This window comes from Somniosus microcephalus, chromosome 5, assembly GCF_052327205.1.
Source record: "Somniosus microcephalus isolate GS21.2 chromosome 5, FLI_Smic_1.0, whole genome shotgun sequence".
In the NCBI taxonomy this organism is placed as follows: Eukaryota; Metazoa; Chordata; class Chondrichthyes; order Squaliformes; family Somniosidae; genus Somniosus; species Somniosus microcephalus.
Window position 1 is genome coordinate 274,437,518 of NC_140991.1, and position 15,409 is coordinate 274,452,926.

At 41.9% G+C, this 15,409-nt stretch overlaps 1 protein-coding gene across 3 annotated transcripts in view; it reads right to left on the reverse strand.

The window, feature by feature from the left end:
- Positions 1-2,141: 2,141 nt before the first annotated feature.
- stt3b (STT3 oligosaccharyltransferase complex catalytic subunit B) overlaps positions 2,142-15,409 on the reverse strand; it is a 142,835-nt gene continuing 129,567 nt past the window's right edge. Inside the window, exons 11-17 of one of the 3 annotated variants that reach the window (XM_085988980.1) lie at positions 14,494-14,681; positions 10,836-11,007; positions 7,638-7,811; positions 7,416-7,529; positions 4,597-4,809; positions 3,798-3,849; positions 2,142-2,681 (exon numbers count right to left, since the gene is read on the reverse strand). In XM_085988980.1, coding sequence (XP_085845106.1) covers positions 2,665-2,681; positions 3,798-3,849; positions 4,597-4,809; positions 7,416-7,529; positions 7,638-7,811; positions 10,836-11,007; positions 14,494-14,681 — 930 coding nt within the window. In that variant the 3' untranslated portion in view covers positions 2,142-2,664. Of the gene's footprint in view, positions 3,850-4,596; positions 4,810-7,415; positions 7,530-7,637; positions 7,812-10,835; positions 11,008-14,493; positions 14,682-15,409 lie in introns of all 3 variants that reach the window. The other 2 variants (XM_085988981.1, XM_085988979.1) reach the window with 2 other exon arrangements.

Here is a 15,409-nt window from a genome sequence, read left to right on the forward strand (position 1 = left end):
CAGCACTTGACACAGTTTTGATTCCAAGACCACGTGTCACATTTCAATACCTGCTTTCCCAAAACAACACGAGATTGGCAGCCTTGGTGCGATGAACAATTTATCTTCTGTTTGAATGCTAAGCTATTGTGGGCAGGTTTCCCAGCAAACCGATCCCGGGGTAGACAGGTTGTCCTGATTACAAAACACTCAAATATCTCTCAAATACCCAGAATAAAGTGAGCGAGCAAGCAGGAGAAAAAATACAATGTTATAAGGCACATGTTGGAAATAAAAATAATACAGATCATCCGGCTGGTGGCAGCTGCACCAGCAGATCAGGTCAGCTCACGTCACCATTGATCCAATGTATAAGATCCCAAGTCACAAGTCAACTGCCCTCTAATGAGAGAGTTGGGGAAAAGTGAATTGCAGCAAATCCATCAGAATTGAGCTGGATACAATTCAATGCCAATTTTCCATATAACATGGATGTTTCAGGTCACTGAACGGTGGAGTACTTTATAACCAATCTCTGGGAAACTGGCAAAGAAGACATTGCTTTAAAAATATAGGATGGACCAGCTCCAAGTTTTTCAGCAGCAACTGGCCACAAAGTGCAAGAATAATAAAAGAAAAGACTTGCACTTATATAGCGCCTTTCACGACCACCGGACATCCCAAAGTGCTTGACAAAGAGTTTGACTCGAAACGTTGACTGTTTTCTCTCCACGGATGTTGCCTGGCCTGCTGAGTTATTCCAGCATTTTCTGTTATTATCCCAAAGTGCTTTACAGCCAATGAAGTACTTTTGAAGTGCAGTCACTGTTGTAGTGTAGAAAACGCGGCAGCCAATTTGTGCACAGCAAGCTCCCACAAACAGCAATAATGACCAGATAATCTGTTTTTTAGTGATGTTGATTGAGGGATAAATATTGGCCAGGACACAGGGTATAACACCCCTGCTGCTCTTCGAAATAGTGCCATGGGATCTTTTACGTCCACCTGAGAGAGCAGACGGGGCCTCGATTTAATGTCTCATCCAACAGTGCAACATTCCCTCAATACTGCACTGGAGTGTCAGCCTAGATTTTTTGTGCTCAAGTCCCTGGCGTGGCACTCAAACCCACAACCTTCTGACGCAGAGGCGAGGGTGCTACCAACTGAGCCACGGTTGACACAACGGCTCAACTTCCAATTTGATCTTCCTACCTGTGGGCAAACATCTGGCCTGATATTCGCCTCCCGATAGTAGTCCAGAGACTGGGAACTGTAGAGAAAATGTACGTGCAAACCTGCACACCGCTGCTCCCTGGTACGTCACTTCCCCTGAATGCACTGATTATAATAGTAGACAAAGGAAGACTAACGACGTGACATTTAAATTTTAAAATTCTCTTCCTTGTTTTCAAATCTCTCCATGGCTCGCCCCCTCCCTATCTGTAACCTCCTCCAGCCCTACAACCCTCCGAGATCTCTGCGCTCCTCTAATTCTAGCCTCTTGCATATCCCAGATTTTCTTCACTCTACCATTGGCAGCCGAGCCTTCAGCTGCCAGGGCCGCAAGGTGTGGAATTCCCACCCTAAACCTCTCCACGCCGCTCTCTTCCATTAAGATATTCCTTAAAACCTACCTCTTTGACCAAGCTTGTAATCACCTGTCCGAATATCTCATGTGGCTCAGTGTCAAATTTTGTTTGAGAACGCTCCTGTGAAGCACCTTGGAATGTTTTACTATGTTAAAGGCGATATAAATGCAAGTAGTTGTTGTTAGGAATATTGCACAACGTGGCTCAACCCATCAGAGTTTACACGAATGCTCAATCTTGGCCCACCAAAACAAAATGTGTTTTTTGTGGAAAAGATATAATTGGACGCAGTTTAAAACTACCATAAGGAATGTGCATATGTTGCTTTGTGGAAAGAAATGGCTGACGATCTGGCACAACACGACAAACGTGGGTGTGCCACCCCAACAATAGCCGGCAACACCAGGTCGAGATGAGTAGCAGGGGAGGGAGCAGCAGTTTTAAGCTGCAATGTTTTCACAACTTGGACTAGATTTTCTGGCACACTGCAAAACACCTATGCATACATAAAAATGCACATCTCATGTTAAAATTGGGAAAAAAAAGGACAATTTTTTTTTTCTTAACACAAACTTCAATTTAACATTTATTTTGGCTACAGTTGAACAACAGGTCTGAACTGAAAACTGTAAGCAATAATGAAAAATGACTTTCCTGTGCCCTGTCCTTCCCAAAAGAATTAAATGCAGTCATAATTTTTGTTTACTTTGGATCGCAGAGACTAGTAGTCACTATAACTAGAAGTCTGAAACAACAAAAAAAGTAGGAAAAGTAGCCCCCCAACCACTCAGTCAAAAAAAGTATTTTAAAAAACTACAATCCAGAAGCAGCAATAAGGCATGTACTGCACAATTTAATTTACAAAGGTTTTCAAAATACGGTACATACTATTCTTTAATTTTTTTTTACACCAATAGTTTCCGCAGCTAATTTTTTTTTTTTTGCATTGAAAAAAGCTGCATACATAGAAAATTACAATTTTAACCCTTGCGGGAAGAAAGGGGAACATCAACTAAATGTTAAGAGCAGGTATCATCCAAGAGCCTTCATTACTCACTGGTCATCTCACAGTAAAGGAACTTTTCAAAAGGTTGTATCAAGACTGGGCTTTCTCTACAGAAAGAAAAAACGAAAAAAAGGAAAGAAAACACCATCAATGAAAAGATTTGTCTGCCTCAGATTTTACCAATAGTGCATTGATTCTTGTAGAATTGTTCACAAATTAATATATTAGTTTTTTTTAAAAAAAAGAACTTGTCTAGTTCAAAACGAACCAAATGTTTTATAGCCCTACATACGAAATGACTTGCCTTTCTCTCATTAGGAGGCTTATCATTCTTTAAAAGGCAAATGTATGGAGAAAGCACAAAGAAAGAAAAGGGAAAGGTATGTTTGCTGGGAACAAAATGAACACGTCTGCGGCAAGGAGGAAACCCTCTCATTTTTAAATCTAGTAGATAGCAAAAAAGCACATGTGTAACTGCCAGCCCTTTGCAGTGCGAAACATTTTGTCAATCCCCTCGGCCCACTTGTCTAATTCTAAACCTCGCACCGCCTAAATCAAACAGAATTCTCCCAACTTTGACTATTTTCAAGTGAAAGAAGAAAAAAAAGCAAGGAATGAGGATGCTGACAGACCCTCTAGTCCTCTTCCATTAGATTTTTTTTTTCTTTAACAGACATTAAAACTACACTAGAAACACTGATCGAGCCCAGATAGGGCTGGAGAATGCCAATCCAACCTGTGCAAATCCTATGCTATATATTTAATTTACCTCATGTTATCAATACTCATCACCTCATACCCACCCCAACCAAAATAAATTGTGAAATCTTCCTTATTGCCTCTTTCAAATGGTTGGCAAGTACACATGTGCTGATGATAATAAAGAGGGTTCTTTGGTGCAGTTAGCCCACTTTCTTTTTTAAAAAAAAAAACTATTTTAAATGAAGGATAATATGTACCAATAAGAATTCTGCTGCTACCCCTGGACAGCAGCTGTCTGCCTTGCCAACACAATCAAATATGGCTCTATAAAAAGGTGTCAATATACAACCAATAGATTTACGGGGCTCAGACACTGTCTGAATCTCTCAAGCAATGCATGCAACCCTGTGTTGCAGTGGAATCCGATTGTAGGTAAAGGCAAAGACTGGTTGTCATAAGGACAACTGCCTGTTGTCAGGGCTTGCAGATGGTTTAGTTGGTCTTCCTGTTGGATCGCTTGCCTTTCTTCAGTGCCAGTTTGTTCTTCACATACCCACGCTTTCTTTTAGAGGTCTAGGGCATAAAGATGGACAGCATTACTAACATGCAGCTCATGTTTTTATACACAGCACCGCCAATATTGCACACCAATTTAGCACATTCATTAGAAAATAAAGGCCTTCTTCATGTCTCTGCACACCTTTATTTTTGTGTGTGTGTGGGGGGGGGGGGGGGGGGTGGGGGGGAGAGAAGAGAAGGGAGGAGGTTTGCAGAAGCTTTCAGCAATTTTTCCACGACTGGTTGTTTTTCAGTCTCCAGGTCAAATGAGCAAAATCTGCTCTTAATACGTCTTCTGAAACATTAAAAAGCCTGAACCAATAAAAAACCTGGTTACAAGCACGTTCAGGGGTTTCCATGGTAACAGATTTATTAAACTCATTACATTTTCCCCCAACGTGACCTGCTGGCTAAGTAATGCAGCAACAAGTCAAATGGCACGAGGTGAAAGGTCAGTACATAGGCAGACGTAGTCAATGACAGCTTCATTGACGAGAAAATAAACCCTGCTGGGAGAAATGCTCCTGGGAGCACATCACTTAGCACGTGGCCCAAAAGGCTGAGAACTAAGTGGGCAGAAATTACATTCTGAACATTTTTTTTTTTTTTTTTTATAAAACAAAAATATTAAGGCTTCCTTTCACAAGGATTTCTTCACAAGCTGGACAATATTCAGAAACAAGTTTGATTTTTGCGGAACTTTTTTTGACTGAAGCAAGCCTTTATTATGTACAAAGTTCTGTCCTCAAAGGGCTACCCCACCTTTTTTGATAAATACTTCTGTTTGGGCACTATGTTAGTTACTCTTGGTTTATGGTCAAGTTTCTCTCTGTTGTCCAGCTTCTTGACTTTGTAAATCCTCACTAGCCAGTGCTCCGAGGTGAAGGCTTCTTCCAGGTGCTTGAACTTGATGTCTTTGTTACCAATTTCAGCATTTCTAGTGCGATCGAACCCTGGTGGTGTTCTGAAATCCAGCTGCAAAACATGTATTAACATTTCAGCGATACTTTCCATATCACCAAACTATTTCTTAATTGATAGAGACAAATTAAATTCACTCACACTCAATCTCTCCATCCTGCTCAACTACTACCCCATGTCAAACCTTCCCTTCCTCTCCAACCCATCACTACCCAATTCCCATCCACTTCTCCCTTCATTCTATGTTTAAAACCCTACATTCTGGTTTCTCTCCTAACCACAGAACCGAGGTTTCCTTGGCCAAAGCCATTGGTTGGGAGCTATATGCCATGTGACTGCAACCACAGTGTGCCATTCATTCTTCTTGACCTCTCCATGGTCCTCAATATGGTCAGCCATTCCATGCTCCTTCACCCACTTCCATGGTACAGCCCTCTCATGGTTCATTACATGTCCCAAAATAGCCAAAACAGCTCCTACAATGACTTCACCTCTTGTGTCCACAGCCATATTCAGTGTGCACCAAGTTTCTACAACCAGCCCCTTCCTAGTTCTCATCTACATGCTGCCCCTTGCCAGTCAGCTTCCATATGCATGCTGATGGCATCCAGCTTTACCTGTTGGTCATCCACTCAACTGTCTTGCATCAAGTTGTGGATAAGACATGATTTTCTCCAGTCCAACACTGGTAAATCCACCAAAACCATCCTCTTCCATTTTCACCAGATACTTTGCCTTTAGCCTGATTCCATCCTCCTTCTTGGCTGCATTCTCAGGCTAAACTAGATAGGATAGAACTTCTTTGTCCTGTTTCATCCTGAGCTAAGCTTCAACCCCCACACCCAGTCCACCATCAAGACTACCAATTTCTAGCTCCACGTTATCATCCACCTCAGTTTCTACCTCACCCCCAACTGCTGCTGAAAACTCATGCATGCCTTTGTCCCTTCCAGGCTCAACTTCTTTATGCTATCTTCAATGACCTGTTAAGTTCTTCCTTGCACTAACTCCAGCGAGAGCAGCATTGGTTAGAGTCAAACGGATTTTAAAAAACATAATAAGAAACCAACAACTTGCACTTATACAGCACCTTTAACATAGAAGACTCCACCACCTACCTGCTTTCCTATTAGCCCTGCATGTTTACCACCCCAGACCTCACTGACCTCCACAGGTTACCTATTCCCCCAGTGCATTAATTTAAAGATCCCCATAGGCTACGCTCCACCCTATCTCTGCAACCTCATCCCAGCTCACATGCTCTGCTCTTCTAACCTTGGGCCTGTTGTATGCCACCTTCCATGATCAATGAAAAATCTTTAGCTGTTGTGCCTGGAATTTTCTTCCCAAAGCTCTCTACCTTTCTAAATGTTCATCTTCAAAAGTTTCCTTAAAACCTACTTCTTGGACGAAACCTTGAGTCACCTCCCCTAACTCTTCTTTGATGTCAACATCACAAAGTGAATCACAGCCAATGAATTGTTGTGAAGTACAGTCACTGTTATATAGGTAAACACAACAGCCAATTTGTGAACAGCATGGTCCCGCAAACAGCAATGTGATAAATAACCAAATAATCTGTTTGTGGTACTGATTGAGGGATAGATATTGGCCAGGATACCAGATGAAATCTCCCATTCTTCTTTGAATAGCGCCATGAGATCTTTTATGTCCACTTGAGCAGGCAGCCGTTCAGGGCCTCAGTTTAATGTCTCATCTGAAAGACAGTATCTTGGACAGTGCACCCTAGATTAGGTGCTCAAGTCCCTGTAAGGGAGCTTGAACCCCCAACCTTGTGCCTCAGAGGTGAGAGTGCTATCACTGCCAACCGGACACTAAATCAGGGAATGGTGCATGCCATGGGGAATGGAGTGATCAAAAAGGGATCAAATAAATTAAATAAACTGAGGTAAGGGTTCGTCATGAACAGAACATTTTTCAAAGTGTTGCAACCATTGTACAATATGAACATTTGAATCTGCACGCCATGTATGCAGAGATTGGGTGGTACAGTAGATTAGATTTTAAGCTTTGAGATTAGAATTCAAATCCAGCACAGATGGATTCAAGAAAGTCTGCTCTGTTGGCAGACTTGGAAGGATCCTATGTGAAATGCGTTTGCGTAGTCCCAATCCAGTTCCTAGTGGGCAAAGGGCAAGTAACACAAAACAGCTGACAGGTTGGCATTAAATGGAGTCACATTCAGAGGCCACAGGATGTCCGAGGGAAACCTCTGGTGCAGTAGGGAGTGCTCGTCTGAGGTTAGGACTTCGGCACATTGACGGGACAAAACCGAGGAACTTCACTCTGCATCTCACTTGATCTGTACCTGATCTGGAAGTGCTTGATGTGGACACTGGGTGTCTGAAATAGAAAGCGTTCCATTCCCCAGCACTATTATTTCTTATCTTAAGGAGCACAAAAAAACCATGCAGAGACATCCAAAGAAGCACTGAGCTCATCCTTACTGATCTAAAACTTTTGGAAACCTTGAAGTAATTAAATGGGTTGCCGGAGAATATTCGTCTTATATGGATGGGTTAAATGGGGTCTTTTGCATCAGCCAGCTGTTACATACCCTTGCAATAATGAAATAACTTAATAGAAATATCCAACGCATTATGATTAATGGACAATCATAACAAATCACACCCACTTACCTGCATCTCTCCAAATCTGTAGTAGGACATCTTGTACATGAGACAGTTCAGTAAAGTTGGCGAGCCAGCCTTGTCCACACGGAACTCTCCCTGGGGTGTGAAGTAGTCACTTTCCTAAGAGTTATATAATACAGTTGCTAATTAGCACTTGCAGCACAAAGATGGGTTTCAAATACGTTAGCAAATGTCTGACAAGCCTTTAACCAAAAGGCATCACTTTACCCGGATGTCCTTTGGATGCTCTCCTTCTGCTATCCTGACCATCCAAAGAAACTTATTGATGTCATCACCAGAGTAGCCAATCACTCCACCGAAGATAATGAGCACATAGTCCACGTCTAGACTCCGCATTATCTGGTAGGCTGCACTCTCATTGGACGACATTGCTTTTCCAACCTGAAAGATAAATGCAGCTAATGTTACGGAGCCCTCTTGTAAAAGCATTGAATGACTGAACAGTAAACAAACCAAAATCAATGCTTTACTAATATTTTTAGGGCCTGTCACTTACATCTCATCTCTACATTCTGAGTGACACCACTGCTCAGAGAGCAGGCCAGTGATCTACTCCGTCGCTACCTATACTAGTCTGCAATTCATTGCTAGGTAGTGAGAGAGAGAAGCCCACAGTGATGCTCGCTCTGTGTGGACACATCTGGCTTCCACTGTAGGCTTCTCCTAGCGACATAACTAAAACCAGAGCTCACTAAAGAACAATCTTCCAATCCTGCTTAGATACGGGGGTGGTGCCAGAGGACTGGAGAATTGCAAAAGTTACACCCCTGTTCAAAAAAGGGGAGAGGGATATTCCTGGTAACTACAGGCCAGTCAGCCTGACAGCGGTGGTGGGGAAATGTTGAGACACAATAATCCGGGACAAAATTAATTGAAAGTTCTGACGAAAGGTCATCAACCTGAAACGTTAACTTTGTTTCTCTCTCCACAGATGCTGCCTGACCTGCTGAGTATTTCTGGCATTTTCTGTTTTTATTTCGTGTTTGACTAACTTGATTTGAGTTCTTTGATGAAGTAATGGAGAGGGCTGATGAGGGTAGTGTGCTTGATGTTGTGTATATGGGCTTTCAAAAGGCATTTGATAAAGTACCACATAATAAACTTGTTAGCAAAATTGAAGCCCTTGGGATTAAGGGGGCGGTGGCTGCGTGGATAGGGGCGGTGGCTGCGTGGATGGGGCGGTGGCCGCGTGGATACAAAGTTGGCTAAGGGACAGTGAGTAGTGGTGACCAGTTGTTTTTCAGACTGGAGGAAAGTATACAGTGGTGTCCCCCAGGGGCTGGTATCAGGACCACTGCTCTGTTTGATATGTATTAATGACCTGGACTTGGGTATACAGGGCATAATTTCAACGTTTGCAAATGACACGAAACTCAGAAATGTAGTAAACAGGGAGGAGAACATAGACAGACTGGTGAAATGGGCAGATATATGGCAGATGAACTGTAATGCAGAGAAGTGTGAAGTGATTCATTTTGGTAGGAAGAATGAAGAGAGTCAATATAAACTAAATGGTACAATTTTAAAGATAGTCCAGCAACAGAGGGGTCTGTGGATATACATATACAAATCTTTGAAGGTGGCTAGACAAAGTTGAGAAGGCTGTTAAAAAGGCATACTGGATATTTGGCTTTATAAATAGAGGCATGGACTACAAAAGCAAGAAAGTTATGCTAAACTTTTATGAAACACTGGTTAGGCCCCAGCTGGAGTATTGTGGCCAATTCTGGGCAGCACACTTTATGAAGGATGTCAAGATGGTGCAGAGAGGGTGCAGAGAAGGTTTACTAGAACAGTACCAGGGATGTGGGACTTAATTTATGTGTAGAGACTAGATAAGCTAGGGTTGCTCTCCTTAGAGCAGAGTAGGTTAAGAGAAGATTTGATGGAGGTGTTCAAAATCATGAAGGGTTTTGATAGAGTAAATAAATAGAAACTCTTTCTGGTGGCAGAAGTGTCAATACCAGAGGACATAGCTTTAAGATAATTGCGAAAGAAACAGAGGGGAGATGAGATTTTTTTTTTTTAAATGCAGCGAGTAAGGATGATCTGGAATGCACTGCCTGAAAGGGTGGTGGAAGCAGATTCAATAGTAACTTTCAAAAGGGAATTGGATATATACATGAAGGGGAAAAATGTGCAGGGCTATGGGGGGGGGGGGGGGGGGGGGGGGGGGGGGGAAGCAGGGGAGTCGGACAAATTGGATTAGCTCTTTCAAAGAGCCAGCACAGGCACGATGGGCCAAATGGCCTCCTTCTGTGCTGTATCATTATATGATTCTATGAACTTGCATTTATATAGTGCCTTTCATGACCTTAGGACATCCCAAAACACTTTATAGCCAATGAAGTACTTTTGAAGTGTAGTCACTGTTGTAATGTAGGATGCTGGGAACTTGGGCCATACCAATGTTTCAGTACTGCATAGCAGTGTGTTTTGGGTTCCATGGCACCAGCAATTGTCAAATGCAGACAACAATTAAGGTTTTTCAATAACTACTCCTAATTAACTGAATCAAGGTTCGAGATGTACTTGTCAACTCACAGCATTATAGTGCAAATATGAAATAGCATTTCAACAAAAGAACACACAAGGTTTGTAGTCTGAATTTTTAACTTTGCGTCACCATCAGAAATAACATATTCTAGCACCTGAACAGTTCAGGTAGCCTGTGCTGACATTTATAGCCAATGTCTTAAGGCCCCAACAAATCTAAAACAATGTAAACACTAGTTTTGACACACACATGCCTATCCCATACACTTTTGTGCTATCTGACGGTTCATTTACCTTCCAGCCCTGCTGATGGCAGCAGTTGTGACTCCAACAAGCAGCATTGCAAGGTAAATAAGGCAGCATAACTGCCTCAGGAGGTAGAGAGAGCCACTTAAGCACCTCTGTAGGCATGTAAAATGCTCAGACTGCCATCATTTCTACTGGAGGGAGGCGGTTGGGAGATGAGAAGAGGCAGCTTTCGTCTTACATTAAAGGTGTGGCAGTCAAAAATGAAAGATACATTTGTGACTTTAAAACATTTGGATAACCATTGCTAAAGAATGCTCACCCTTTGGATATTTCTCCCCCACCCCTGACTGTATTCTGATCCAAAAACAGAACAGTTTTGGACCAATCTAAAAGCGGAAGTGCTGACACCAAACTGTATGCGACGTGTTAGGAGGTTCTAGGAGCCAGAGATTCCAGACAATTCTCATCCAGCTACCAGCTCAAAGCTTTAAGTACAACACCACTCACACAAGATAACAAAAGACAGGCCCGAGGGGCTCGGAGATAAAAGACAGTCTCTGGTCTGCTTTGTAAAATTGGTTTCTGGCTGATGAGCAAGAGATTTACTTCTATTTTTAAATTAGAATACAGAATCAAATTGTTGCTGTTCAGGCTGCTTACCAGTGCAATGTGGCTGTTGTTCCACGTATTGTTATCTACCAGAGTCGTCCGATTAGCCATTCCTGCAATCTGATACCCATAATCCCACCAAGACATCACTCGAACGTGTTCATCTGTATTTTGTCGCAACCAATAGTATGCCTCGCGGAAGTCATCAAGAATATTGCGTGTGCTTTTTAAAAAAGTTAAAATTGTTAATATCAAAATGTATTTTAGAGTAGAAGTCTATATAGAGAACACCTAAATATCAAAATAGTCAAGTCCATTGAGTATCCTACATCTTTCAACTTTTTCTGCAGTTATTCCACACCAAAGAGCCAATGCCTTGTGGCTAACAGTTCAGCAAGAAGACCGAACACAATGCAACATCAAACCAGGAAATACATTTTAGGATAACACAAAGGAGAACGGGAATTAGTGAATGACTGAAATTTTAAATGTTCTGGCTTTACTTTGAACTTAGTTGCAAAACATCACTGCAGATTATTTGTTCCGATGAAAGGTCATCGACCTGAAACATTAACTCTGTTTCTCTCTCCACAGATGTTGCCTGATCTGCTGAGTGTTTCCAGCATTTTCTGTTTTTACTGCAGATTATTAGTTTGCACAATTGGATATCTGTTAATGTATCTTTCTGGGCAAAATTTCAAAATGAAAAAGGAGTTTAACATTTTTTTTTACACAAGTTGATTTCAGGACTAAACAAAAATTCAGTTCTGGGTCTGTTGTAGATGATTGATTAGTCAACAACTCCATTATGATTGTATCATGCGACTACCAGGATGGTAGAAGGCGAATTAGATGAACCGTAGTCTTTCTTCATCTAGTAAATCCTATGTTCCAGTTAAAAAGTACTTTCATTGCAAGTGTGTGAACTGAAAGGTGCCACTTACCACACTTTCCTATCTTTCAAGTTAATAGGCTTTGTAAATCATTCAAAGTTCTGCTCAAAATTAGGCAAGGAAAGTACGGCTGATATGAAACGGTCATGGCAGATCAAAGCTGTTTTATTAATAGTTTCAGATCAATTAGCCTGCTCATCAAAGCAAGGGGTGTCACTGCCAGGATCAAGTACTGAGAGATCAGGTATAGTACAGACCAGAAGCAAAGACAGCCTCCCTCTACTACATCAATAGCTCACCTTAATCCACAACAGTACCCCTACTGCCCCAGCAGGAATTTGCTGCTTCTTATAATAGCTACCCTTACAGCCTCTGAAATTCATAATCTAATAGTAGGTAGTGCTAAATGATTGCCCGTTTTGTGTAGATTCATGCCCATGAGGGACTGGATTGACACTGTAAATGCATTCAGCCATTAGTCGAAGCTTCAGAGCACTGGAGACAGCAATAATTGGCAATCATGGCATTGTAGTGGAAGGCAGTAGAGAGGGGAAGTTCACGGTTATGTAAACTGAAATTGCAGGTAGAACTCCAGCGGCTGAACAGCATTTATCTGTTAAAGCTGCTCCGTCTCCCAGGAGACCACATTATTGGAAATATGCCCACTTTTAAGAAAAACAACAAAAGATTCCTAGGATACAGTGATCAGTCTGAATAGATGTTGACAGAAGCACGACAAATTCACTCATTTATGGTAGTTTCTTTTAAATTAAGATCAAAAGAAACAGTAACATTGAAATACATAAATTAATTATAATTAGCATTTGCAGTAGAATAAAATCAGTTGCTTACATGAGATTGGGAAAAGGGGATGAAAATGGTCACTTTAACCCACAGTACTGCTCTGTTTAGTCAATTTGGTCTGTGTGTGCTCTGTTCGGTCCATCGGGTTCTCATAAACTAAGAGTTAATTCTTGACCAGTATTTAGTCAATGATCTCAAAACCAACAATTTGCATTCATATAGCGCCTTGAAGTTAAAAAAAAATTCCTATGCAGTTCACAGAGGTATAATCAGACAAAAGTAGATGCCAAGCCAAAGGAGGAGACATTAGGAGGGATACATTAGAAGGGGCGACTAAAAGCCTGGTTAAAAAGGTGGGTTTCCAGGAAGATCTTAAAGATGGAGAGACGGAGGGGTTTAGGGAAGGAATTCCAAAAAGTGGGCAGAGATGGCTGAAGGCACAGCTGCAACTGCCAATGGTGGGGTGAAGGCAAGGAGATTCACAAGAGGCAAGAGTTGTAGGCTAGAGGAGGTTACAGAGTTGTAGGGCTGGAGGAGGTAGGGAGGGGCAAAGCCATAAAGAGATTTAAACACAAGGATGAGGCTATTACATTGTAGATATTGAGGGACCGGGAGCCAATGTAGGTCTGCAAGGACAGGTGTGATGGGCGAGTACGACTTGGTGCGGGATAGGATATGGGCAGCTGAGTTTAGGATGAGCTGAAATTTACAGACTGTAGAGAATGGGAGTCAAATCTGGAGGCTTCAAAGGCATAAATGAGAGTTTCAGCAGCAGATGGGATGAGCCAGAGGTATAGACTGGCAATGTTAGAGGTAGAAGTGGTCTTTGTGAAGGAGAGGATATGGGGTCGGAATCTCAGCTCAGGGTTGAATAGGATACCGAGGTTGTGAACAGTCTAATTCAACCCAAGAAAGTGGCCAGAGAAGGGGATGGAATCCGTGGCGTTTGCATGGACAGAGGAATCGAGGATGGGGTTTTTTAAAAAAAAAATTTTTAAGGAGAGGGTGATGACAGTGGTTCGGAAAGGGAGAGAGACAGGAGAGGGAACCATTTACACTGTCGGCTTGCATGTGGGCCAAGAAGGAAAGTTAAGAAAAAAGTATTTGAATAGAAACATTGGTAAAATATAGTTGCAATTCCCTTCTTCCAGGGAAGCCCAATAGACTATGGAGCCAGCTACCTGGGATACACAGAATGGTTCCAAATTGATAGGATGAACCCAGTCAAGTCTGACTACCTTGACTGCCACAGGTAGCTACTGACCTATGTATTACCAAACATCATACCCGAGAAGCCAACAAGAATGCTGGAAGGGTGATTCCCATGGGCGTCACTGATGTTGATTTTTAGGAAACCCTCAGCAGGGACTCAACACCTGGCTCAGTCCCCTATGAGACTTGGATATTCAGATTCTGGGCCATAATATTTTTGAATGTTAAATTTCAAATCCAGTAAGAAGAAGCCATGTGTCCTCATGTAGAACGTTTTGCACCATCAAGAGAAGAGCACTTACTGCAGATAGTATCATTCACTGAGATATTCATAAGCATGAAACCTTGCCTTGGGAGACTCCTCACCCCTTCGGGTTCCATGGATTTGAAGTGCCCGCTGGGATAGAGCTAACTCCAAAAGGTGCCAGAGAGTGAGTAGATGGTTCATAAAGTGTTTTATTCCAAGGAGATGGTAAATAGTGCCAAATGTGTCAACACCAGTGATGCCACAAAGTGATTAAACATCAATGCACATTTTTAAACCAGCAAATGTTGAACTGTACTCCAAATCTCCATTTTACTTTTGGGAAACTAGAAGACCCAAAAAGATTCAGTGATGATTTCAAGAAAACCACAAACAGTTCACCAATAGTGTGTGTGTGTACAAAAATACATATTTCTCAGTGGTACAAGTTGAAGAGGACAAATGAAATATTGAAAATGTCACCAAAAAAATAATCACAGTAAAATTACATTACACCAACAAAAGATAAATTAAAAATGATATACAAATTTCCTACCCATCATGATTGTAAGATGCCAGGACCACACTAGGACTGGAGTATGCATTGCTCGTCACCCAGGTACAGTGTACAGCAAACATCATCAGTAACATCAGCATCAGCATGGTAACAATACTCTTGATATTTGGACCGAGTCCCTCTTCAGTCTTTTCCTGTTCAGACACGTGCTTTCTCACCTTGCCTGCCTATGGGAATCAGTGAGACAGACCGTCAAAATCTTTTTTTTCCCCATGGCGTTTTAACAAACATAGGAGTAAGATTCTAGTTATACCCTACACCAGATTTCCACTTCCTATGATGGAAGGCAAAACAGCTCTCACTTTGCAGTGACCATATCATCCTAAAAGTTATTTTAGAGACCATAAGGTTTAGGCAAGAGTTATTAGCAGTAAATAGCCAACACAGCAGTTATTGTACAAACTGTAAAACTTGAGTATAAAAGAAAAAAAAGTGCTCAGAATATATAAATATGAGAGGCCAACAGAGTGAGACTTTGCTGGAAGGAAACAAAACAAATTTATTATGGAGACAAAGTAGGCCTGAATCTGCAAGACCAGGGGGGTAAGTGTATGCATGATAATTGTTTGAGAGAGGTTTTTAAGTAGACTGTTGAAATGAGAGGAAATCAAGTTGTGAGAAACATAGAAACATAGAAGATAGGAGCAGGAGTAGGCCATTCGGCCCTTCGAGCCTGCTTCACCATTCAACGAGATCATGGCTGATCATCCAAACCCTAGCACCCGGTCCCTACACCGACAGCCATCCCACCCAAGCCCTATCCCCGTAACCCCACGTATTTAATCCCCCCTAACACTAAGGGCCAATTTTTTTTTTTTTTATCATGGCCAATCAACCTAACCCGCACATCTTTGGACTGTGGGAGGAAACCGGAGCACCCGGAGAAAACCCACGC